General features: G+C 41.8%; 1 protein-coding gene across 2 annotated transcripts in view; it reads right to left on the bottom strand.

The window, feature by feature from the left end:
- LOC134359034 (inactive carboxypeptidase-like protein X2) overlaps window positions 1-24,494 on the bottom strand; it is a 231,333-nt gene that overhangs the window by 81,340 nt on the left and 125,499 nt on the right. For both annotated transcript variants that reach the window (XM_063071868.1, XM_063071869.1), the window contains 2 exons: window positions 23,163-23,247; window positions 17,310-17,460 (listed from right to left, as the gene is read on the bottom strand). In XM_063071868.1, the coding sequence (XP_062927938.1) occupies window positions 17,310-17,460; window positions 23,163-23,247 (236 nt within the window). The remainder of the gene's footprint in view (window positions 1-17,309; window positions 17,461-23,162; window positions 23,248-24,494) is intronic.

Here is a 24,494-nt window from a genome sequence, read left to right as displayed (position 1 = left end):
CCTTTCCTCACTGAACGCCCCGCTTGGGGTCCGACCCAGTTAGCGGGCTCACAGCACCTGGTCCATCCTCTGTCTCTCTCTCCCACCTTCTCCCCCAAAACCCCATGCATACAATACCTTCAGATACACCAAAAACATAACAACTATCCCAATTGGTTCATAACATCTTCTTATCACAGTCTAACCCAAAACAAACTGCTAGCACAAGAATTTTCTCAACGTTTAACATAACAAAGAAGCATTCCCAAGTATAACATAACAAAGAAGCCATTTTAATTAGTCTACGCAGTAACATAAAAGATGAAACCCCCTTACATATAGAACAGTAAATATAAACAGGATCAATGAAAGATGAAGTAGAGCGTAGAAGACAAATTGTGTAAATGTAAATATAAATAAATAGGAATAAATAACGAGAGCATGAAATAACAAGATAAAGAGTCCTTAAAATGATCTGGTTGCAACATCTCAATAGATAAGAGCCTGACGGTTGAGGGGTAGTAACCATTCTTGAACCTGGTAGTGCAAGTCCTGGGGCACCTGTACCTTCTACCTGATGGCAACAGTGAGAAAAGAACATGGCCTGGATAGTGAAAATCTCTGATGCTGCTTTCCTACAACAGCATTTGATGTAGTTGTGCTCAATGGTTGGGAGGGTTTTACCCGTGAAATACTGGTCAGAAACGCAAACAAAAAAGGTCCCATTTCTGGCTGCAAAGGCCTAATGACTGGGCATATACCACCTCGAGTTAATCCAAATACATTTCAAGTCAGTTCAGAGGAGCTGAGAAAAGGGTGAGGAGATAGAAAAGGAATCAGTAAGTCTCAAGGAGGGTGTACTGTGAGTAATGGTGTTAGAACTGCCAAAATGTAAACACATTACATAGAGTTAGGACTTGCTGGGAAACATCAGTGAACAGCCATAACTGTCATGAAACTCAACAACTGAATGAGGGCAGGGATTGGCAGGGATCCACTGGCAATTGCCCAGCTGCACTCCAAAGATGGATGCTACGTTAAGCCTCGCAAGAATTCTCCAGAAATGGCACTGGACTTTGTGCACATTAAACATCTGAGACTGTTTCAAAGAAGACCAATAAGAATTTTATGCAAATAAAATGTAAACTTTTTATTTTCTAATGAATCGTGCATGCTTTAATTTTTTTTTAATTAACAGAATTAGGATTTTTAAAATAGTTAAGCACATTGTACTAGACCGGATTTTTTAAACCCTTTTTGAATCTTCACAGTGCTAACTTGCTGCAATTACAGTGGCCCGTCAAAATGAATGGGGAGAATCGGTTGCCAATAGAAAGATCTGGAGCTACTTTTTTGATTCCATTAAGTTAGTTTGAATATGTTGTCATGTGAATGTGTGTTTATTTTTACCTAGCATTTTTTCTAAAAATTTTATCTTAAGTCCCAAGTAATTGTACTCAGCAGGGTCTGCTCTGTTCAGTGATGTCTTGGCCCATATCATTGACGTAGGACAAGGCTCCCTGAATGGGACCATACCTGGGGCCATGCCAGAAGGCATGTGGCCTCATGTAGAGGGCCAAGAACTCAGGGCTGCTGAAGATCTGCCCCAATAATGCACCTTGAAACTTGATATTGTAGCTATTACTTCAACTACACGGCTGAAAAATGCACATTGAATGGCGAAAAATGTGACCATGATGATTTTAGGTCCATTTTACACTGATAATTTAACTAGGCTCATCCCAGTGTCATCAGGGTTGGCATGCCTAACCCAAGTTGATATCAGACTGGTACTGTGATCATACCCATTGCATCACTCCTAGAGAGAAATCAGTTCACTTCGTCCTGAGAGTCCCTGGCATTGTTTGCAAGACCAGACACTGGGAAAAGTTCCATAATTATCTTCCATTATTTGGGCCCCGCCTCCAAGAGGACCACAGCCTTGTCCTGATTTGGAGGCGTGTGTGCCTCAATGATCCAGAGAGCAATGTTGACTGGAAGCAGGGCTTTGGGTCTTGGTAGGATCACCCATGCCAAACAGATCAAAGGGTAGAGGACAGATAAAGAGTGGTCTACCAGTCCGTCAGGTTTGGGTATTGAGCTCAGGGCTAAGAACCCTGTCTGATCAAACAGAATTGTTATGGAAACAGCAAAGAAGTACCCTTCTGCATCTGAGTGAGATGGTATTCCTGTGTCTCTACCCAAGACTTGAATCACTGACAGTCGTGAAATCTGAGAGGAAGCCACTAACATGATGAGGGAATCCATGAACACTGTCAGAGATGGAAGACCTTCATTGCTGCTCTAAATGCCAGTGGTGTAATGGGTAGTTAAAAAAAAATTGGGTCCCAACCATTACTCATAGCTATCAGCTCCAGGGCTCCCCAGGACTGATGCTTTTATCAGCCCATTTCAGATCCCCAGAATTCAATTCGACTTCTGATCACCAGCCCACTGCTTCCTGCCCCATGCACCAAATCTGTCCTTGATTGCAAAGACAACACTGGTTCATTATATCAGCCATGACCACAAGTGATCACAATGATGCACCATGCAACAACCATCCAGAGTTTCTTTCATGCCACCACCCCAGTCCACCCATGCAACAATTAACCTACTAACCATTACGTCTTTCGAAAGTGGAAGGACACTGGAGCACCCGGAGGAAACATACAGTCACGGGAGAATGTACAATCTCTGTACAGACTTGGTGGAACTTGGTCACTAGCACTGTACTGGCGTAATGCTAACTGCTAAACTACCATATGGCTTGTATGCTGTCAGCTGTTTCTGGCTGTAGTTTAAATTCCCACTTTTTGTATTCTGTCCTTGGTACTTTTCCAATTAATTTTCTTTCTATTTAAAACGTCTTCTTCATTTCTAATATTACAAACCTAAATCCTACCATTCTTCCCTACAAACCCTTCCTTGAATCTTTCCAATCATTTTTTCCTCCCTGCTGGAACACTGAAAAAGGTCTATATGAGATTCTTTGTTACTGTGAATAATGTTTTTAACCGTATAACCATATAACAATTACAGCACGGAAACAGGCTATCTCGGCCCTTCTAGTCCATGCCAAACTCTTACTCTCACCTAGCCCCACTGACCTGTACTCAGCCCATAACCCTCCATTCCTTTCCTGTCCATATATCTATCCAATTTAACTTTAAATGACAACATCGAACCTGCCTCAACCACTTCTACTGGAAGCTCGTTCCACACAGCTACCACTCTCTGAGTAAAGAAGTTCCCCCTCATGTTACCCCAAACTTTTGCCCTCTAACTCTCAACTCATGTGCTCTTGTTTGAATTTCCCCCACTCTCAATGGAAAAAGCCTATCCACGTCAACTCTACCTATCCCCCTCATAATTTTAAATACCTCTATCAAGTCCCCCCTCAACCTTCTACGCTCCAAAGAACAAAGACCCAACTTGTTCAACCTTTCTCTGTAACTTAGGAGATGAAACCCAGGCAACTTTTTAGTAAATCTTCTCCATACTCTCTCAATTTTATTGACATCTTTCCTATAATTGGGTGACCAGAACGGTACACAATATAGCTTTTATAGCTTAACACAAAGTTTTTATAGTTTTCTTCTTCCGTTTCATTGCAGCAGCTGATATAATCAACCACATAGTTTCTAACTAAGCTTCTCCTTCACTATCTAGTGAAGTGGGGTATTCTTGCTAAGCTCCTCTCTAATTCATCAGATTGTTATCAAAGCATCCCCCTGCAATAACACACAACAACTGCTGGAGGCACTCAGAGGGTCTCGGCCTGAAACATCGACTCTTTATTCCTCAACATACAGTAATGTGCAGAAGTCTTAGGCATATATACAGTGTATAGCTAGAGTACCTAAGACTTTGGCACAGTACTGTATTTGTCAACGCAGAGCGATGAGCGAGGTTGTAATCTGGCAGGAGCAAAAGGTGTTGGGAATGGCAAGGGTAGCGAGTTGCATGAGGGGTGTGGGACAGGTGGCAGAGAAGAAGTGCTGGGTGGCAGGGCGTGGTGCAGGTACAGACACACCCAGCCCTGAGACACTAGACAAGGTCAATTGTTTCCAAACAATTGGTTTATTGAATGTCTCTCTGGTGCTTCCCGCTCCCTCCTCTCTCCCTTCCCCTTTTCCCAACCATGCTTCCCCTTTCGGTGCCCCCTTCCCACTCTCAGTCCACAATGGAGACCCATATCAGAATCAGATTTATCATCATTCATATATGTCATGAAATTTGTTTTTTTTGCAGCATTATAGTGCAATACATAAAATTACTACAGTACTGTGCAAAGGCCTTAGGCATTCTAGCTCTATATATACTGTATGCGGCTAAGATTTTTACACAGTACTGTAGATGTTGCCTGATCTGCTGAGTTTCTCCAGCATCTTGTGTGTTACTCTGGATTTCTAGCATCTGTAAAATCTCTTGTGTTTGAGCATTCCTCTCAAATAGTTTTCCTCTAAATTAAACTTCTACCTCTTGATGTCATGCTGGTGATTTCGCCTTTGTTTTAAGGAATTACTGCCTATTGGTTGCATTCCTCATGGTCTGAGCTTCCATATGACCAAGCTGACTATCTCCGCTCCATCAGATTCTTTGTCTGTCGTGAAATCTTAAGGAAGAGCTGATGTCTTCTTATTAAACATTGAGAAACCTGAAACCACTATCTTTGCCCCTTGTCTAACCTCTTTACTAACTGGCTGATGAGAAATACTTTTGGCAAAATAGAACTAAGGGTTAATACAAATAAGATTCTGAGGCTTTAAGTTTGGGTATGAAATTTCAGAGGCCAGGATTGAAAGCAAGGCCACCGTTAGTTGGACAAAGGAAATGGGAGAGGGCAGGGTTGGAATTCTCAATGGATTGAAGGGATAAAGATGTTATAGTATTGGGGAGGGATGTACTCATGAAGGCATTTGAACAGAGGGATTAGGATTTCAAAGAAAATCATGGAACGGGCTTCAAACTGAGATAATTACGGATAATCGTTTCAAGCTGCAAAGCAGCTGAGGCAGGGGTAGGGATGGAAACTCATAATCTGTGAGATAGAAGGGACATGAGCATCTGAATCATAGTGCAGATTCAAACAGAACAGTGTAAGAAATGGCAGGGATGCTTGTGGTTAGAAGTGAAATCTATAGCTTTAGCAGTCTCGGCGTTGAAATGGAGAGAGTAAACGAAGGGAAGACAAAAGCTCAGACCTCACAATTGTAAAGACAGCATAATAGTCAGTTTTCACCAATTTACTGCTAGAAATCTTTGGAGAAGTCACAAGCAATGTTCAACATGGAAATCCAGCAGTTGCTGAAAAGGACTTTCAATGTAATACTTTGCGATCAGCCTACTGGCAAGAATTAGGTAATTATGAACTGTTCTCAATTTTTCAAAATTATCCTTGAAATATTCTGTTTCGTTGCATGAGATGTTTGCAAGATTCTAATAGCTTACTAAACGATGGTTACTTCCTGGAATTACCTTGACACAAAAAAACTAATTTTATATCATGTGTTTTTGCTCCTCAAATAAATACCAAATTTAATAAATTTGGTAAAAATGATTTTTCCACTTAAAGATTATATCATACTTTCAATCCTTTTCTCCTGTAGATTTAACATTCTATTTTGTAAAACAATTTTAATGACAGTTGAACACTCAAGCATGAGAAACTCTGCGGTTGCTGGAAGTCCAAAGCGATACACACACAAACTGTTGGAGGAACTCAGCAGGTCAGGCAGCATCTATGAAAATGAATGAGACTCTTCTTCAGAACTGAGGAGTATATGGGGAAATGCCAGAATATAAAGGAGGTGAGAGAGAAAGGAGGATGGCTAGAAGGTGATAGGTGAAGCCAGGTGGGTAGGAAAGGTAAAGTGCTAAAGAGGATGGGGTGGGGGTGTGGACTATAGGAGAAAGGGAAGGAGGAGGGCACCCAAGGCAGGTGATAGGCAGGTAGGAGGAGGTAAGAGGCCAGAGTGGGGAACAGTAGAAGGGGGGAGGGAGGGGAATTTTTTTTAAACTGCAAGGTGAAATGGATATTCATGCCATCAGGTTAGAGGCTACCCAGATGGAATACAAGGTTTTTCTCCTCATTTGGAGATAAATATCTAAAGAAGAAATACATCATTTTATATTTGACTTTGTGAGGTACTTTGAAGTGGATCAGTAATGTAATGTCATTTGCAGCAGTGAGGGCATTGAACCATGAGCTACAATCATATTCACTCACTTCTTATATTTGTTTTATGCTAATTTTAGACATTCATATTGCAAAACACTCTGAGCTCCCAAAAGCCAACACGTACTGGAATAGTAATAGAAAGTGGATCTAAATACAATTTATGTGGGCTTTTTGTAGCCAATATGACCTACTTTCAGCGTTGAGAGTGGAGAATGTGCAACTTGCTGAGAAGCATTTCTTCGCACAGTATTTCGACATTTCCGAGAAATTTGGACAGGTACATGTATGGGAGAGATGGGGAGGGTTATGGTCCAGGTACAGATCGATGGGACTAGTCAAAGTAATAGCTTGGCGTGATGTAGAACAGAAGATCCCAACCGTTTTGATGCCATGGAACAATAAACAATACCATTAAGCAAGGGGCCCAGGGATCCCAGGTTGGGAACCCCTGATCTAGAAGATTGTCCGAAGGCCCTGACTCTGCACTATGGTGTTCTATGACTCTATGATTCATGAGGCAATTTGTTTTGCCATCTTGCCTAGGTTGGAGTCTGAGATATTGGAATCAATGAGCTCACTCCTGGCATGATGGTGACTAAATCTAACACCTATATTCCAGTGGTGTAACCATGGAAGCATTGCAAGCTGTGTCTGTAACTCCATGCAGGCATGAGAAATTTCTTCCTGTGTTTTCTCAGTCAGTCTCAGCATATGCAACAAGTTTGCTCAAAGATTGACAGGGACAATGAAACAGAATCATTGATAGTCTAAGGTTCAACACGAAAAAAAAGCTTTGGTAACTGTAATAGAGGATCCAGAAGAACCTGCTATGCCTGTCAGTAGCAAAAATTCACACAATACTTCAGGACTCTGTTCCAAGTGGTCTTTTCACATATCTGTGATCCTTATATTGAGAAGGTTAAGTGAAGATACAACTAGTTTATACCAAATCAAATTTGTCGACTGTCATTTTCTGCCAGGTTTCAGCCTCTGCTCAGTAATATAAACACTAATGTGTTTCATAGCAACTATGAAACAAAAACAAAACACAGTATAAATGCTCAGCAGTTCAGGAAGTATCTATGGAGACAGAAAAAAAAGAGTTGGTGTTTCTGGTCAATGTCTGGGGAAGTTTATATAACAGATGTAGTTTATTCTGCAGAGAACGGGCACGGGTGGGATAAGAAAGGGAAAGTCTGTGAGAGGGTAGAGATTAAAATAATTTACAGATTGATGTTGATTGCAAGATGGGGAAAAGCCTAGTTAATGGCAGCCAATGGATCTGAAATGATAAATAGAAAATGGAAGAGAAAAACCAAAACAACAGTACTTGGAGCTACGATGTTGTAGCCATTACAGAGTCTTGGACGGCTCAGGGGCAGGAATGGTTACTTTGAGAGCCAGGATTTAGATGCTTCAGAAAGGACAGGGAGGGAGGAAAAAGAGGTGGGGGCGTGGCACTGTTGATCAGAGATAGTGTCACGGTTGCAGAAAAGGAGGAAGAAATGGAGGGATCGTCTACGGAGTCTCTGTGGGTGGAAGTTAGGAACAGGAAGGGATCAATAACTCTACTGGGTGTTTTTTATAGACCACCCAGTAGTAACAGGGACATCAAGGAGCAGATAGGGAGACAGATTCTGGAAAGCTGTAATAATAAAAGGGTTGTCGTGGTGGGAGATTTTAATTTCCCAAACATCGATTGGCATGTCTTTAGAGTGAGGGATTTAGGTGGGGTGGCAACTGGGAGACTACCCAGAAGGTTCCGCCACCTTCAACAGGACCCCACCGCTAAGCACATCTTTCCCTCTCCACCCGTCTCCGCTTTCCGCAGGGATCGTTCCCTCCGCGACTCCCTGGTCCACACATCCCTCCCCACGGACCTCCCACCCAGCACTTATCCCTGTAAGCGTAAGTGCTACACCTGTCCCTACACCTCCTCTCTTGCCACAGTTCAGGGCCCCAAACAGTCCTTCCAGGTGAGGCAACACATCGCTTGTGAGTCTGTTGGGGTCATCTATTGCATCCGGTGCTCCCGGTGCGGCCTCCTCCACATCGGTGAAACCCAACGCAGATTGGGGGACTGCTTCGTTGAGAACCTCCACTCCGTCCGCCACAACAGACAGGATCTCCCAGTAGGCACCCACTTCAGCTCTGCTTCACATTCCCATTCAGATATGTCCATACATGGCCTCCTCTACTGCCATGATGAGGCTAAACTCAGGTTGGAGGAGCAACACCTCATATACCATCTGGGTAGTCTCCAGCCCCATGGTATGAACATTGAATTCTGTAACTTCCGGTAATTCCCTCCCCCTCCTTTCCTTATCCCTATGTCACTCTGCCCCCTCCCCCAGCTGCCTACTACCTCCCTTATGGTTCCGCCTCCTTCTACTACCCATTGTGCTTTCCCCTATTCCTTCTTCACCTTTCCTGCTTATCCCCTCCACCACCCCTTTATTTTTCCCCTTAATGGTTTTTTACCTGGAACCTTCCAGCCTTCTCCTTCCCACCCTCCCCCCACCTTCTTTATAGGGCCTCTGCCCCTTCCCCCTTCAGTCCTGACAAAGGGTTCCGGCCCGAAACATTGACTGATTGTTTCCACAGATGCTGCCCGACCTGCTGAGTTCCTCCAGCGTGATGAGTGTTGCTTAGATGGGGTGGAATTTGTTAGGTGTGTTCAAGAAGGTTTCTTGACACAATATGTAGATAAGCCTACAAGAGGAGAGGCTGTACTTGATCTGGTATTGGGAAATGAACCTGGTCAGGCGTCAGTGGGAGAGCATTTTGGAGATAGTAATCACAATTCTGTCTTCTTTACCATAGCATTGGAGAGGGATAGGAGCAGATAAGTTAGGAAAGCATTTAATTGGAGTAAGGGGAAATATGAGGCTATCACGCAGGAACTTGGAAGCATAAATTGGGAACAGATGTTCTCAGGGAAATATACAGAAGAAATCTGGCAAATGTTCGGGGATATTTGCGTGGAGTTCTGCATAGGTACGTTCCAATGAGACAGGGAAAGGATGGTAGAGTTCAGGAACTGTGGCGTACAAAGGCTTGTTGTAAATCTAGTCAGGAAGGAAAAAAGAGCTTATGAAAGGTTAAAAAACTAGGTAACGATAGAGATCTAGAAAATTATAAGGCTAGCAGGAAGGAGCTCAAGAAAGAAATTAGGAGAGCCAGAAGGGGCCATGAGAAGGCCTTGACGGACAGAATTAAGGAAAACTGCAAGGCATTCTACAAGTATGTGAAGAGCAAGAGGATAGAACATGAGAGAATAGGACCAATCAAGTGTGACAGTGGAAAAGTGTGTATGGAACCAGAGGAGATAGCAGAGGTGCTTAATGGGTACCTTGCTTCAGTATTCACTGCAGAAAAGGACCTTGGCGATTGTAGGGATGACTTACAGCAGACTGAAAAGCTTGAGCATATAGATATTATGAAAGAGGATGTGCTGGAGCTTTTGGAAAGCACCAAGTTGGAAAGGTCACCGAGTCCGGATGAGATGTACCCCAGGCTACTGTTGGAGGCGGGGGAGGAGATCGCTGAGCCTCTGGCGATGCTCTTTGCATCATCAATGGGGACAGGAGAGGTTCCGGAGGACTGGAGGGTTGCAGATGTTGTTCCATTATTCAAGAAAGGGAGTAGAGATAGCCCAGGAAATTATAGACCAGTGAGTCTTACTTCAGTGGTTGGTAAGTTGATGGAGAAGATCCCAAGAGGCCGGATTTATGAACATTTGGAGAGGTATAATAGTCAGCAAGGCTTTGTGAAAGGCAGGTCGTGCCTTACGACCCTGATTGAATTTTTTGAGGATGTGACTAAACACATTGATGAAGGTAGAGCATTAGATGTAGTGTATATGGATTTCAGCAAGGCATTTGATAAGGTACCCCATGCAAGGCTTATTGAGGAAGTAAGGAGGCATGGGATCCAAGGGGACCTTGCTTTGTGGATCCAGAATTGGCTTGCCCACAGAGTGGTTGTAGGGGGGTCATATTCTGCATGGAGGTCAGTGATCAGTGGTGTTCCTCAGGGATCTGTTCTGGAACCCCTTCTCTTCGTGATTTTTATAAATGACCTAGATGAGCAAGTGGAGGGATGGGTTAGTACATTTGCTGATGACACAAAGGTTGGGGGTGTTGTGGATAGTGTGGAGGGCTGTCAGAGTTTACAACGGGACATTGATAGGATGCAAAACTGGGCTGAGAAGTGGCAGATGGAGTTCAACCCAGATAAGTTTATTGTAGTTCATTTTGGTAGGTCAAATATGATGGCAGAATATAGTATTAATAGTAAGACTCTTGGCAGTGTGGAGGATCAGAGGGATCTTGGGGTCTGAGTCCATAGGACACTCAAAGCTGCTGCGTAGGTTACTGTGTGGTCAAGAAAGCATACGGTGCTTTGGCCTTCATCAATCAATTTAAGAGCCGAGAGGTAATGTTGCAGTTATTGTAGAACCCTGGTCAGACCCCACTTGGAGTACTGTGCTCAGTTCTGGTCACTTCACTACAGGAAGGATGTGGAAACCATAGAAAGAGTGCAGCGAAGATTTACAAGGATGTTGCCTGGATCGGGGATCATGCCTTATGAGAATAGGTTGGGTGAAATCAGCCTTTCTTCCTTGGAATGAGAAAGGATGAGAGGCGACCTGGTAGAGGTATATAAGATGATGAGAGGCATTGATCGTGTGAATAGCCAGAGGCTTTTTCCCAGGGCTGGGATGGCTAGCACGAGAGGGCACAGTTTTAAGGTGCTTAAAAATAGGTACAGAGGAGATGTCAGGGGTAAGCTTTTTACGCAGGGAGTGACGAGTGCGTGGAATGGGCTGCCGGCAACGGTGATGGAGGTGGATATGGTAGTGTCCTTTAAGAGACTCCTGGACAAGTACATGGAGCTCAGAAAAAGAGGGCTATGGGTAACCCTAGGTAATTTCTAAGGTAAGGACATATTTGGCAGAGCTTTGTGGGCCAAGGGGTTTGTATTGTGCTGTAAGTTTTCTATGTTTCTAACAGAACAAAATGTGCTAATATAGAAATGTCCGGAAGGGTCTCGCATGAAATATCAACTATCTATTCATTTGTACAGATGCTGCCTGTCCTGCTGAGTTCCTTCAGCATTTTGTGTGTGTTTGTGTGTGCTATGGATTTCCTGCATCTACAGACTCTCTAGTGTTTAAGATAAAGAAACTGTCAGTTTCTCAAAATCTGGAAAAAAAGAATAATGCTAAAACTGATTAGTAAGTAAGGCAGGATCTGTTGAGAGATAAGAACTGTGTTTTGTAACTTGCATGGAGGGGAGTATTGAACGGCGATATTGGCTTTTTTCACTCTTGGTGGCCGCTGCCTATCCTGATGAATATTTTTCAAATTTTTCTTTCGTTCAGATTTCTGACATCTAGAGTATTATTTTTTGCTTTGCATTTACCAAAGAAGCTATGATTCCTTTCATTTTTAGCAAAGATGGTCAAGGAGAGATTTATTAGATTTCCAATGGGTTTTGATAGGATATAAATGGAATGATTGCTTTCACTGGTAGACAGGGCAGTAACCTATAGAAACAAATTAAAATTAATTGGCATGCACACTTGGCCAGACACAAAGAGAAAATTGCTATGCGTTGGGGTATCTCGGCTGAAGCAAAGCAAGAAAAAAAATCATAGTAACTTTTAAAAGAACAATGGACAAATAATGAAAACAAGAACTCTGACAGAACTATGGGGGAAAGATCAAAAGAACAGATTAATTGAAAGGTCTTTTCAAAATAGCGCCATGGCAAAATGAAGCAAAAATATGTTCTTGTGTGCTGTGTGATTCTAGTTACATACATGTCTAGAGCATATGATGAGATAAATAAATTAAATGTGTAATAATTGACATCAAAACCTTATTCAAAACATGTAAAAATGAATCATGTTATGCAGCAACAAGCTGTCAGTATACGATCTGCTTTTATTGCTTGTATGTTAAAGTTCACTGTTTATAAAATTAGATCCTCTTCCAACAATATTGTTACATGTTATAAGGAATATGTCAGTTTGCTTTAGTTAATCGGAGAATCACAGAACAGAATAAAGTCACAACTAAGAAAGCTATGTGACTCGACCTGCTCAGGCCCCTACACAAGAGTGTGACCAGAGAAAGGTTAAATAGGTTAAGACTTTATTCCCTAGATTGAGGGGAGATTTGATGGAGATGTAAAACAGTTATGAGGGGTAAAGATTGGGAAATGCAAGCAGACTTTTCTACTGAGGCTGGGTGAGTCTACAGCTAGAGGTCATGGGTTAATTGTGAAAGGAAAAATGCTTCAGGGGAACATGAGAGGGGACTTCTTCACTCAGAGGATGGTGAGAGTGTGGAATGAGTTGCCAGCACACGTGGTGCATTCAGGGTCAATTTCAATATTTAAGAGAAATTTGGATAGGTGTATAGATGGGAGAGGTATGGTGGGTTATGGTTCAGGGGCAGGTCAATTGGACTAGACAAGTTAATGGCACAGACTAGATGGGCCACAGGGTCTCCTTCTATGCTTAGTGCTCTACAACCACTGTTCCTTCTGTGCAGTGCACACTGACAGCTGGAATTGTTTTTTACATTTAAATTACCATGCAGTTTTCAGGCCATGTACAAGAATTCCGGCTCAGAACAATGGTTGGTCCGTGCAGCTATAGAAAACTAGAGGGAACATTGCCTATGACTTCTATAGTTGTAGAACACTACAGCATCGAAGCAGACCCTTTGGCTCAGAATAATGGTTGATCCGTGCAGCTATAGAAAACTAGAGGGAACATTGCCTATGACTTCTATGAAGCACTCAGAATATTTTTTCTCTGAGTCATATCAAACGATAAAAAGAAAACCAAGTTATATAATGAAGTCAAATTCTCCAGTTATTTCACAATGAGTTTCAAAGGAATAGTTGTTAAAGGCATTTTGTAAGAACTAAGAGAGGTGACAAATGGTCTTACAGAGCAAGTGGGTGATGTCTCGAGAGACATAGGCCAGAGGCAAAAGGTTTATAAGTGAAGTACTGAAGGATTAGAGAAGAACAGAAACAAGGGGAAACTAATATCATGAATGAAAAATCCTACAAAAAAATAGCAATACAGCCCAGTCCATCACAGGTAAAGCTCACCCCAGCTCTAAACATCCAAACAGACTGTTGTCACAAGAAAGCAGCATCCACCATCAGGATCCCCCACCACCCAGACCATGCTGTCTTCTTGCTGTTGCCATCAGGAGGAAAGTACAGGAGCCTCAGGACCCGCACCACCGGGTTCAGGAACAGTTATTACCCCTCGGCCATCAGGCTCTTGGACCAGAGAGGATAACTTCACTCAACTTCACTTGCCTCATCATTGAAATGTTTCCACAACCTATGGACTCATTGTCAAGGACTCTTCATCTCAAATTATTGATATTTATTGCTTTTTTTTCCCTCTTAGCTCAAGCTGATAAAACTTGAGGTTCAGGCATAGCCAAGCACATTCATTTCTCAATTGCTAGGAACTTTTGGACTATTCTAGTGGTGTTTAGCATTGTGGCTTTCTGGAAATTTACACAGATATTGCTGTGTTGCCCTAATTGTTTAATGGGATGATACCAGTTCCAGATATTACTAACAGGACAATGTATATCCTGTTCATGTTCTAAAATCTTTCAATTTCCTCTTTTCACTTATTGGTTTCTGTAAGTGTGTTTGGAATAGCTATATTTATTATGTTTCAAAGTTTCAAAGTGCATTTATTATCAAAGAATGTATACATTATACAGCCTTGAGATTTGTTTGCTAAACAGGCAGTCGCAAAGCAAGGAACCCGAAACAACCCAATTAAAGATAAAAGACCAACCCCCCCAATGTCCACTGAGAAAGAGAAAGTGCATTCTGAACAAAATTAAGTCCTTCAGATCCAAAACCCTGGAGTAGCCCAGAGTAGGCCCAAAGTGGCGGTATCCAGTTCATCATAATAGCAGGGCAAATGGCCGTAAAGTTCGTAGACACAAGGCACAGCAGCCAGGGCAGTCATACAGCTTTAATGCGGCAGAGAGAGAAGCCCCCAGACTATCTTGGCCACTGGTTAAATTGTCCAAACTGCATTAGGATCTGGCCCTGTTGCTGGCAAATCCCTCTGGGTTCAGAATCCTCTGCCAAAGGAACCGTTTTTGACCTCTTTAAATCGGCTTGGCACCCAGAGCGATCCAACCTTGCCTGACTCTCGACCCCCTGCCTTTCCAATCCATATAGACTGGCATTTAGATTGTCCAAACAGCGGATTGTATCTCGCATTAGGACCTGGGCCTTGCCACGGCAAATCGCTCCAGGCCTTGGACACACTGCCCAGCGATTTGTTTCAGACCTGGACTTCACTGCTGAAGAAGCCGTTATGGATCTCTTCAAATCAGCTTGGTGTATCGAGCGATCCACCCTCGAACCCAGGTTAGTTGGACGGGCACTGGAACTCCCCTGATCTGTCTTCTTCTCTCCGAATTGTTCACTCCAACCAGCACGGTTCCAACTCCAAGTGAGGTGATTTTGCAGCGCAACATCAGGACACATCCCACAAATTAGCTTTGTCTTCACTCACTTCTTCATTGTTTGTGGAGATAGTTTACCAACATTTACTTTAAAAAAAGTGTTATTAATAATGGTTCTACTCGAATTCCTTGGCTTTCGAACTACCAGTGGCTGTCATACATTTTCAGTAGTGCCATCTTAAACCATATAACCATATTAAGTAAGATGTTCCTGCTTGTTTATCCTGTATTACTAGTACTATTATTATTATCATTATTATTTCTTTCTTTCTTTTTGTATTTGCACAGTTTATTGTCTTTTGCTCAGTGGCTGCCTGCCCGGTTGGTGTTGTCTTTCATTCATTCTATTATGCTTGTTGCATTTATCCAGTATGCCTGCAAGAAAATGAATCTGAGGGTTGTGTATGGTGACATAAACAGTATGTCCTTTGATAGTGAATTTTCTTTGAACTTTGAAATACAATGATTATTTCAACTTAAGAATGATTTTTTCCATTTATTAGGCTGAGATATAGGAAGTTAGTGTTGGTCAATGTAGAGCTGTGGTCCCCAGCCACCGGGCCGAAAAGCATGTGCTACCATGCCGCGAGGAAATGATATGATTTGGCAATATGAAACGATATGAGTCAGCTGCACCTTTCCTCATTCCCTGTCACACACCATTGAACTTGAAATAAACTACCAAATCATATCAAATAACACACAAAACCTAAAATAACACTAACATATAGTAAAAGCAGGAATGATATGATAAATACACAGCCTATATAAAGTAGAAATAATGTATGTACAGTGTAGTTTCACCTAACAGAACCGGGAAGATTAAGTCAAAACCGATTTGTAGAAAAAAAACCGGCACGTACACGCAGGCGCACGTCGTGTATGCGCACGTCACACATGTGCACACAGGTGCCCGCGCAAGGCTTCATGGTCATGGTAGTCTTTCTCAGGGTAAACACAGGTGTCCCGTATTTGACTGCTACTTTTGTTCCTTATTTGGGAGTGAGAAAGTTGGCAACCCTACTTGAACACCCCCCCCCCCCATTGGCTGGTTCGCAAGAATATTGTCAATATTAAACTGGTCCACGGTGCAAAAAGGTTGGGGACCCCTGGTGTAGAGAAACAGAGGTGATGACCAGGTACAAGCAGCTGAGTTCCGCACAAAATGCCTCTAACACAGGGCTGAGCAGAAACGCTGCAGGGGAATAGTGGAGAAATATGACAGAGTCGTTAGTCACAGAGTTCATGTATTTGACATTCAGCACTCTAAATCTGACTGTTTCTGGAGCACCACTGCAGCCCATCACTCTTATAAATGAAAAATCCTGCACTCCATCAAGTTCAGCTAATGGCAAGCACTTACACTGAATGATGCACTGACCATGTGAGTGGGAAGCATTGGGGTGTGTAAAGAAAAACACACAATGGCCTACAGCATCATCTTGTTTGGCCCTTGGTTCTTGAGTGCTGGTATTTGAGTCTCATGGATCTTGTACCTTCTACAGACAAAATCCCTGAAAGCATATTTGTTAAGTAATTAACGACTTTTGTCTGTGTCATTATGGATGTCTGTCTAATCAAACAATTGAATGTGAAGCATAAATAAGAATTCTGGCATAATTTTCATTATCTTTAATGTTTACTGGCATTACAATGCTGCTGTTTATTTTCAGTTAGGATGTGGACTGTACTTTCTCAGTTTCTCCTCACGGATATGCAGTGTTCTTTGGATTGTTTACCTTTTATGTCTAATCGTTTGTGTTTGGACCAGCTCAGATTTTTCACTTTGCTTTGCAAGTGTCTCATTTGCGATCATGGGGATTGTTAAACTCCCTCTCACTTTTATTCAGTTTGAGATCATTTAGTTAGCACAGTATTTTCAATACACTGCATTGCTATATGCTCCAGGGTGTATTTCGGAGGGGGCGGGGGGGGGGGGGGGAAAGCGAAATCTTCTTCACTCAGTTCCTTGAATGGTGAAACTTAGACTGAGTTCTTCTGTGTTTCATGAGTGATTTCAGTGTGTCAGGATGCTGAAGAGTCTGCCTGAGCTTTTGTTAGTTTTGCTGGTTAGTCTCTAATTCCTGCACTTGAGTTCGCTAGTGATCCTTACAGCTGCAGCCTGACAATGCACAACGTTTTTGTTCAAGAAAATTATTGTGATTAAGGAATCATAGTAAAAGGGGCTACAGAATTTGGATCAGCTGATCATACAATCTATGAATGTAAGGTGCAAGAGTAGGTCGTGTGACCCTCAGACCTGTGCCATTATTCTAAGTGTTCATCGGTAATCCTGCTCATCAAGTTTGCTTTCTGACCCATAGATCCTGAACTCCAAATAACACCAGTGCCAACACTGAATACTTTCACTGAATGTTTTCTGGGGAAGAGGTCCAAAGGTCTCCTCCTTTCAAGTCTGCTGCAAGATGGTGATTCATATTCCTCTCAGCTTCAATAGCCATGCACAGGATATAGGGTCTAAAACCTTGTCAATCAAAGCATGATGGTTTGGTTATACTCTTCCATGAAATTATTATTTAAATTACTAATTGAAAGCATGTAAGGAAGTACAATTCTACGACTTACTGTATAGTGCCAGAACCAAATTTTACCTGGCATGGGACAGCCCAGGATCTCCACTCTCATGCAGATGTCACCATCCTCATGCCAACTACGAGGGTTTATTCTAATAAAACGAGCAACTATTGGAGCAGGGAACTTGTTCAGCACAGGAATCTCTTTCTCTTGATTCGCTGGAAATATCTGAGAAGATAAAATGAGTGACCAAAAAGAGCAGAATAAAAATGCAGCATAATATTTTAAAATCTGTAATAAACTGCAACAGTATGTAGACAAAAGCAACTGTAACAGATGTGTGTTATGATTATGATCCAGTTTCCTAGAGTGAAATTCCTTTTCGCCTGCTGTGGGCTGGTCAAACCTCTCATGATTTCTCCAGTTCAGCAAATGACTGATGTACTGGTATCACTAGCAGATACTGAACTGTTCATCACTGTTAAAGATATCTTAATTTCCAGGGAAAGCTCCCATCACAAGACCTTGCTGAACCAATTTTAATTTTAGAAGTTACCACTTCATGGATAATTTGTAATCGTGAAGGTATTCTCCCAAAGAATGACGTAATGATCCAAATAATTTGCATCAACTGCTGTAGTGATGTGGCTTGCTTCTGACTTTGGAGAAAGCTGCTACAAAACTCCAGTAATCTCTGTGGTGTGGAGGCCAGCTTTATGCTGGCACTAACTCCAAGGGATCTCTGGCATCCAGCAAATAAGATGTCAACTAGAAGTTCAGCAGCCCAATGCACTGAAATAAATTACTTGGACAGCAGACAAGAAAATAAATAAGCTGTAACACTTAACTAACTTCTTTTGGCAGTACACTGCAATGTTTGTATTAAGGCTGAAATCATAAAATCACAACATGCTTAAAATCTACTTTTGTAGCTAATTTGGAAAAATGGACTTCAATTATTTTTAAGGACTGAGACTTCGCAAGTAAAACCAATCCCTCAGTTTAACTTCTCTTTTCTGATGTGGGTAAAAGAAGAATAAAATAAGACTTTGCATTTAGTAAATTATTTATAGGGCTGTTTCTGCTAATTATGAATCCTATCACAAATTATATTGTTACAGTACTGTGCAACATTCTTAAGCACATATATATATCTAGGGTACCTAAGACATTTGCACAGTACTGTATTTGTCAATGTGGAGCAGAGAGCAAGTCTGCAAATCTAGCAGGAACAAAGGATGTTGGGAATGGCAAAGGTGAAGCACTGTGGGAGGAGTGTGGGACAGGTGGCAGAGAAGGTGTGCTAAGGTGGGGGATAGCGTGGGTGCAGACACAGCCAGCCCTGAGACACAGGTTAAGGACATTTGATTTCAAGCAATTGATTTATTGAGCATTATAGAACGTCTCTCTGATGCTTCCCGCTCCCTCCCCTCTCCTTTCTCCCTGCCCCCTCCCACTCTTAGTCCACAATCGAGACCCATATCAGAATCAGATTTATCATCACTCACATACGTCATGAAATTTGTTTTTTTTTGTAGCAGTAGTACAGTGCAATACACAGTACTGCTGGTCTTCTTCAAGTAAAATTATATAGATCTTCCTCAGGTTCCTCCCCTACACAGGTACACACATTCTCTCTCTCTCTCTCTCTCTCACATATACACGATAATCGGCCCTCCAGCCAAGTCCATTAATTTACCATCTGTCTACTGACCCATCATCAATTTGCTGAGCATCCCTCCTCCAACCGACTGACACGCTTTGTATCACTATATTACACACTTCCCTTTCACCCCTCCCAGCTAACTACCAATCTTCGATTTTCCCAGCTCATCTAGCTAATTGTAACTTGCATCCCTGTAGCTGGAGCCCACAATTCCCAATCTCCACCACATGAAACCACAATCCTTTGATGGCTGTGCTCAATGGTCTCCTCCTGTTTCTCTCAAAAGGTCCTCTGTAAATTAAAACCACCTTATTTTTTTGTTTTGCACTTGGCAGCAATGTACTCTATTCTATGGGCCCTGTACACTACTTTGTTTCACAAGAGTGAACCCATTGAAAGAAGCAAGTATTGCCCAATTGCAAGTTTCCACAATACCATGCTTTTACACTACTGTGTATAAAGATCAAAATATACTTCCTCTTGTCCTCACCTACCACCCCACCAGCCTCTGCACCCAGCACATAATTCCCTGAAACTTCTGTCATCTCCAACGGGATCCCATCACCAAGCACATCTTTCCCCCCACTTCCTGTTTTCCACAAGGATTGCTCCCTATGTGATTCCTTTGTCCTTTCATTCCTCCACACTGATCTCCCTCCCTGCACTTATCCTTGCAAGCGGAACAAGTGCTATACCTGCCCCTACACCTCCTCCCTCACTACCATTCAGGGCCCTAAACAGTCACAGGTGAAGTGTCACCTCACCTGGAAGGAATCTGTTGGGGTCATATACTGTGTACAGTGCTCCCCGTGTGGCCTCCTGTATGTCGGTGAGACCTGACATAGATTGGGATACCACTTCGCTGATCACCTACTCTCTGTCTGTCAGAAGAAGTGGGATCTCCCAGTGGCCACACATTTTAATTCCACTTCCCATTCCCATTCCGATATGTCAATCCATGGCCTCCTCTACTGTCGCAATGAGGCCACACTCAGGTGGAGGAATCATACCTTATATTCCATCTGGGTAGCCTGTAACCTAATGGTATAAACATCGATTTCTCAAAATTCCAGTCATGCCCCCCCCCGCCCTCTCCTTCACCATTCCCCATCCCCTTTTCCTTCTCTCACCCTGTCTCCTTGCCTGCCCATTGCCTCCCTCTGATGTTCCTCCCCCTTTTTCTTTCTTCCATGATCTTCTATGGCCACCTGTCAGACACCCCCTTCTCCAGCCTATTTCTCTTTCACCAGACAACTTCGAACCTATTTACTTCATCCCTTGTTGCAATGGAACAAATGAGGCGAACCCAAGTGCAGGACACAGGCACGGAGATTGAGTTAGGATGCTTACGCGGGCGTAAATGCTGAACAGCAAACAGGAGGGATCTTGATACGGAGCCCTGATATGGGGCCTTGACACGGAGCCTTGACTCAGAGAGACAGAGTCTCATAGGTAAAGCTTGAAACTGGAGCTTAGAACTTACGGTTCTAAGCGGTCTGGAAACATTAGTTATCGCACAGAAAAAGACGAACAATCTGGCAACTAAGGTTTGTAACGCCGGGGTTCTTATACTGCAGGTCCTGATGGAAACCAGGTGTGCCGTTATCAAAAAAAATTAGAAGCAATTGGGAAATTAACGGTTGGAACCGTGGCACAATCAAAGGAAATTAGAGGAAACTAGGGAATAACCGATCAGGACTGTGACATCGCTTCCCCTCCTGGTTTCACCTATCACCCCGTGTTTCTCTTTCCCTTCCCCCACCTTTTGACTCTACCCCTCATCTTTCTTTCTCCAGTCCTGCTGAAGGGTCTTGGCCCGAAATGTCGACTGTACTTAGTTCCATAGATGCTGCCCGGCTTGCTGAGTTCCTCCAGCATTTTGTGTGTGTTGTTTGAACTTCCAGCATCTGCAGATTCTCTCTTGTATCTGAGACTACAAGGAATGGTTCTGACAGCTCTGGCGGATTTTCTTCTGCTTTTCTCAGCTTTCCTCTCTAGATCTACTTTGATCCTTGCTTCTCTCGTGGTTCTGTCTTCTTTCTTCCTCTTTATACTGTTCTCAATCCCTTTCTTGGCCATGCTCCCTTTCCTTATCTTTGGTTGCCTCATGATCCATATCACAGATTTGCTCATAGTCCCAATCCCACTCATACTCTTGCACCCGCTCTTTTTCTTTCTCACGTTCCTTCTCTCTTTCACATCTCTCTCTTTCTCACACATACTTTCTCTCCATCTCTTCTCTCTTTTTCAACTTCTTGCCATTCTTATTCTTGCTTTCCTTTTCCTTCTCGTTTCCTTGTGAGTATATCTGACTTTGCTAATTTCTTGAGAAATTAGGTCTCATTTATCCTCTTCATCCTCCTCTTTCTTTTCCTTTTTTTTCTATTCTAGGATGTGCCTCTTGGTCTTGGGAAGGTGCATATAGTTTACTAGAATATTCTCTTTAATCCTTCTATTGCTCCCCTTAGTGAACTGCTCTGTGCTTTTGGTTTTCTCATTCACATCATCTGATGAATTCTCTGTTTTCATGTCTCCACTGACTCCATTAGCCTTCCATTCATCCAACTGGCCCTTGGCCTTTACATCTACTTTTACAAGCAGCTTTTTATCTCCCACATAAAGTTCATGCAATAATGTTACTGGATATTGGTCACAGACTAGATTCTGGTTCTTTATACTCAAAAACCAAATGCTTGCAATTTTCCTGAAGCTCCTTGAACGCTCTTCCAGTTTAAAACCAAGCCACATTTCGCAAGTAGCTACTTGATTAACATATCACAAGCTTTCTGAGATATGTTGCCTACAAAAGCTGTTGTAGTCTAACCACTGCTTTCGTCATTTTCATGAGTCCTCCGCATATTATTGTCCTTTCTTGGTCTCGAGGTAGCATCAACACCTGCTTACCTTCTGTTGGGCATTGGTTCATGGTGTACAGCACAGAGACAGCCGTGACATCATCCAGTACCTTTCTTAATTCACTTTCAGTTGACTATTACAGGACATGTGCCATGCAAATGGTGGATAGATCTCCGATGAAGTTGTAGTTGTCTCAACCAATCACGCTCCATAATGCTAGCCCTCCTGTTTTTACATTTACAAGCATGTTGGTTGTTATCTTTCACTGTTACAAATGTCATTCCCACAAGATTTATCTTTTCTCCATTATATGTTCTTAGTTGTATATCCACAATGCCTCACATATCCACATATGTGAGGCAATGGACTGGGTTGAGTTATGCTGAGGCCAGAAAAAGAGCGCAAGATCGAAGAAGATGGAGGTGCACAGCCGCCAACCCCAGATTCGGGACGGCACCCACTGACTGACTGACTGACTGTATATCCGCAGGCTTCTGTTCAGTATCTTTCAAACGCTGTTCAAACTCATTTTGTGGAATGACTGTAACATCTGAGCCAGTGTCCAATTCCATTTTATTTGACTTACAATTCAGTTCTGGTGTAAGCTACATTGCTTGTCCCTTATTAGTTTACACATTATAAATCTCAAAATTACCTAGTCCTGTGTCTCTCTCATCATTATCAGATGTTTCGTCAACAACATGCAGATTAGAGCTCGTTTTGAAACTGCAACTTGACTTTTTAGCTTTTTCTCTTCCATTTATTTTTGTCTACCCGATATGCTATGCTTTTTTAAAAAAACTTAACCGTTTCTCGCTAGGCATTTTTAAAAAACTTAACTGTTTCTCGCTGTGCTTTTTTTGTTTATCCTGAATGTCTCACTGTGCTTCAATAGGTGGGTAGTCATGTCGGGTTAGTTTAAAACTTCCTCGTCGTCACTGTTAAGTTTTGTAACTCAAAAACTTAAAACTAATTGCAAGAAAAAGATGGGAGCCTAGGAAAACGGGTCTTAGTTCGTTTTTACTTTAAATGAGGTGCACATAAATGATGCAGTAGCGTGATAACATTTTCCACTCACATATTTAGTGCAATATAACCATAATAAAATACTTAAACAACAAAGGATGCTTAATCAACCGATATATTTGCAATCTTATTCAACTATTGCTGATATATTAAATGCACAACACCTGGATGAGGAGCTGATAGGAAGATTCCTCCACAATTCACTACAATGCAAAGAATTTCAGTGTTTCCCCAATGAATATTACACAAAATGAGTCATTCCTTTCTTTCACATTCATGTTTTGTATATGCTAATTACCTTTAATTTACATTAGTTCGACACAACTTTATGTAGTTTTTCTATCTTTACACATATAAATTAATTCAGAATATTGTCACTCACCATATCATCTGATCCATTCTTAACAGTGACCCAACTATAGCTGTCATTGCTCAACAAAACACAGTATGATGTCACCCAGTCACTCCTGCAAGGGGAAAAATCCGATCAATAAGGTATTTTCTTGGACTTCCTGATGTTTCCAGCTTTGTCCTTCTTTAATTTAAATATAATGAAATTTAATGTAAAGGAAAGAGAGTTGTTTATAAGAAAACACCCAATAACTTTGTCCATACCAACACAAGGGTAGGCAGACGATTAAAAAAATATTTTCTTTATGATTTTCTACAAACTACAGTGTAGAAGAAAAAAATCAATAGCATAAATAGAAGGATCATTGCAATACAGATAAAAATAGCAATAATACATATCTTAACAAATGAGCAAGTCACCCATATTAAAAAAATTAGCAAGGAAAGCACCCAACCCACTCACTATCCAACTCCAAGCCAACCATTATATTACAAGTATAAATATTTGAAAGGACATTGGAGATAAACTTTTATCACCCCAGAACCATGTATTTTAGTAAAAAGAGAAATGAATAATAATAATAATAATAATAATAAAGCAGCCTGCTACCTACTCAAAGAATCAAAGAAAGCTGGAAATGCAGGATCTGACTATCAAGGGAAGAAAAATAAAAACACCTGTCAATCTAGGTGAGAATTATGAAAATATTCAAGGTAAGGTCCCCACACCTTATGGAACTTTATGTCTGAATTAAAAAGTGAACAGTAAATCTTTTCAAGATCTAAACAAGACATAATATCCCTAAGCCATTGAACATGGGTAGTTGGAACTACATCTCTCCACTTAAGGAGTACTGCACATCAAGCTAAAAGAGAGGCAAAAGACAATGTTCACCGTTTAGCTGGGATCAAATGCTTGTCAAAGTCTTGAGAAATACCGAAAAGAACAATCAAAAGATCAGGTTCCAAATGACAATTTAATATAGAAGATAAAAGTCAAAAAGACATCTTTCCAAAATAGAACAGGCCCAATACATATGAATAAGGGAGGCCTCACCTCCTTTGCATTTGTCACACCAGGGACTAATATCAGGATAAAACTTTGCCAATTTGGTTTTAGACATATGAGCCTGACAGACGATTTTAATTTGTAGTACAGATTGTACATCCAAGGTGATATCTGTTCTCCCAGAAAATCTCTCAGTAAAGACATATCAACTGCATTCGAAACAGCATTTTGATAAAACATGCAGATATGATGCAGACATGACGCAGACTGTTTTTGTTAGGAAACAGGATATGAACATTTAATTCATTTGAACAGAGGCGTTTGGTTATTTTATTGCAGATATCGCTTAATCAT

Source organism: Mobula hypostoma, chromosome 19 (genome assembly GCF_963921235.1).
Source record: "Mobula hypostoma chromosome 19, sMobHyp1.1, whole genome shotgun sequence".
NCBI lineage: Eukaryota > Metazoa > Chordata > Chondrichthyes > Myliobatiformes > Myliobatidae > Mobula > Mobula hypostoma.
This window is presented reverse-complemented; position numbering and strand designations above follow the sequence as displayed.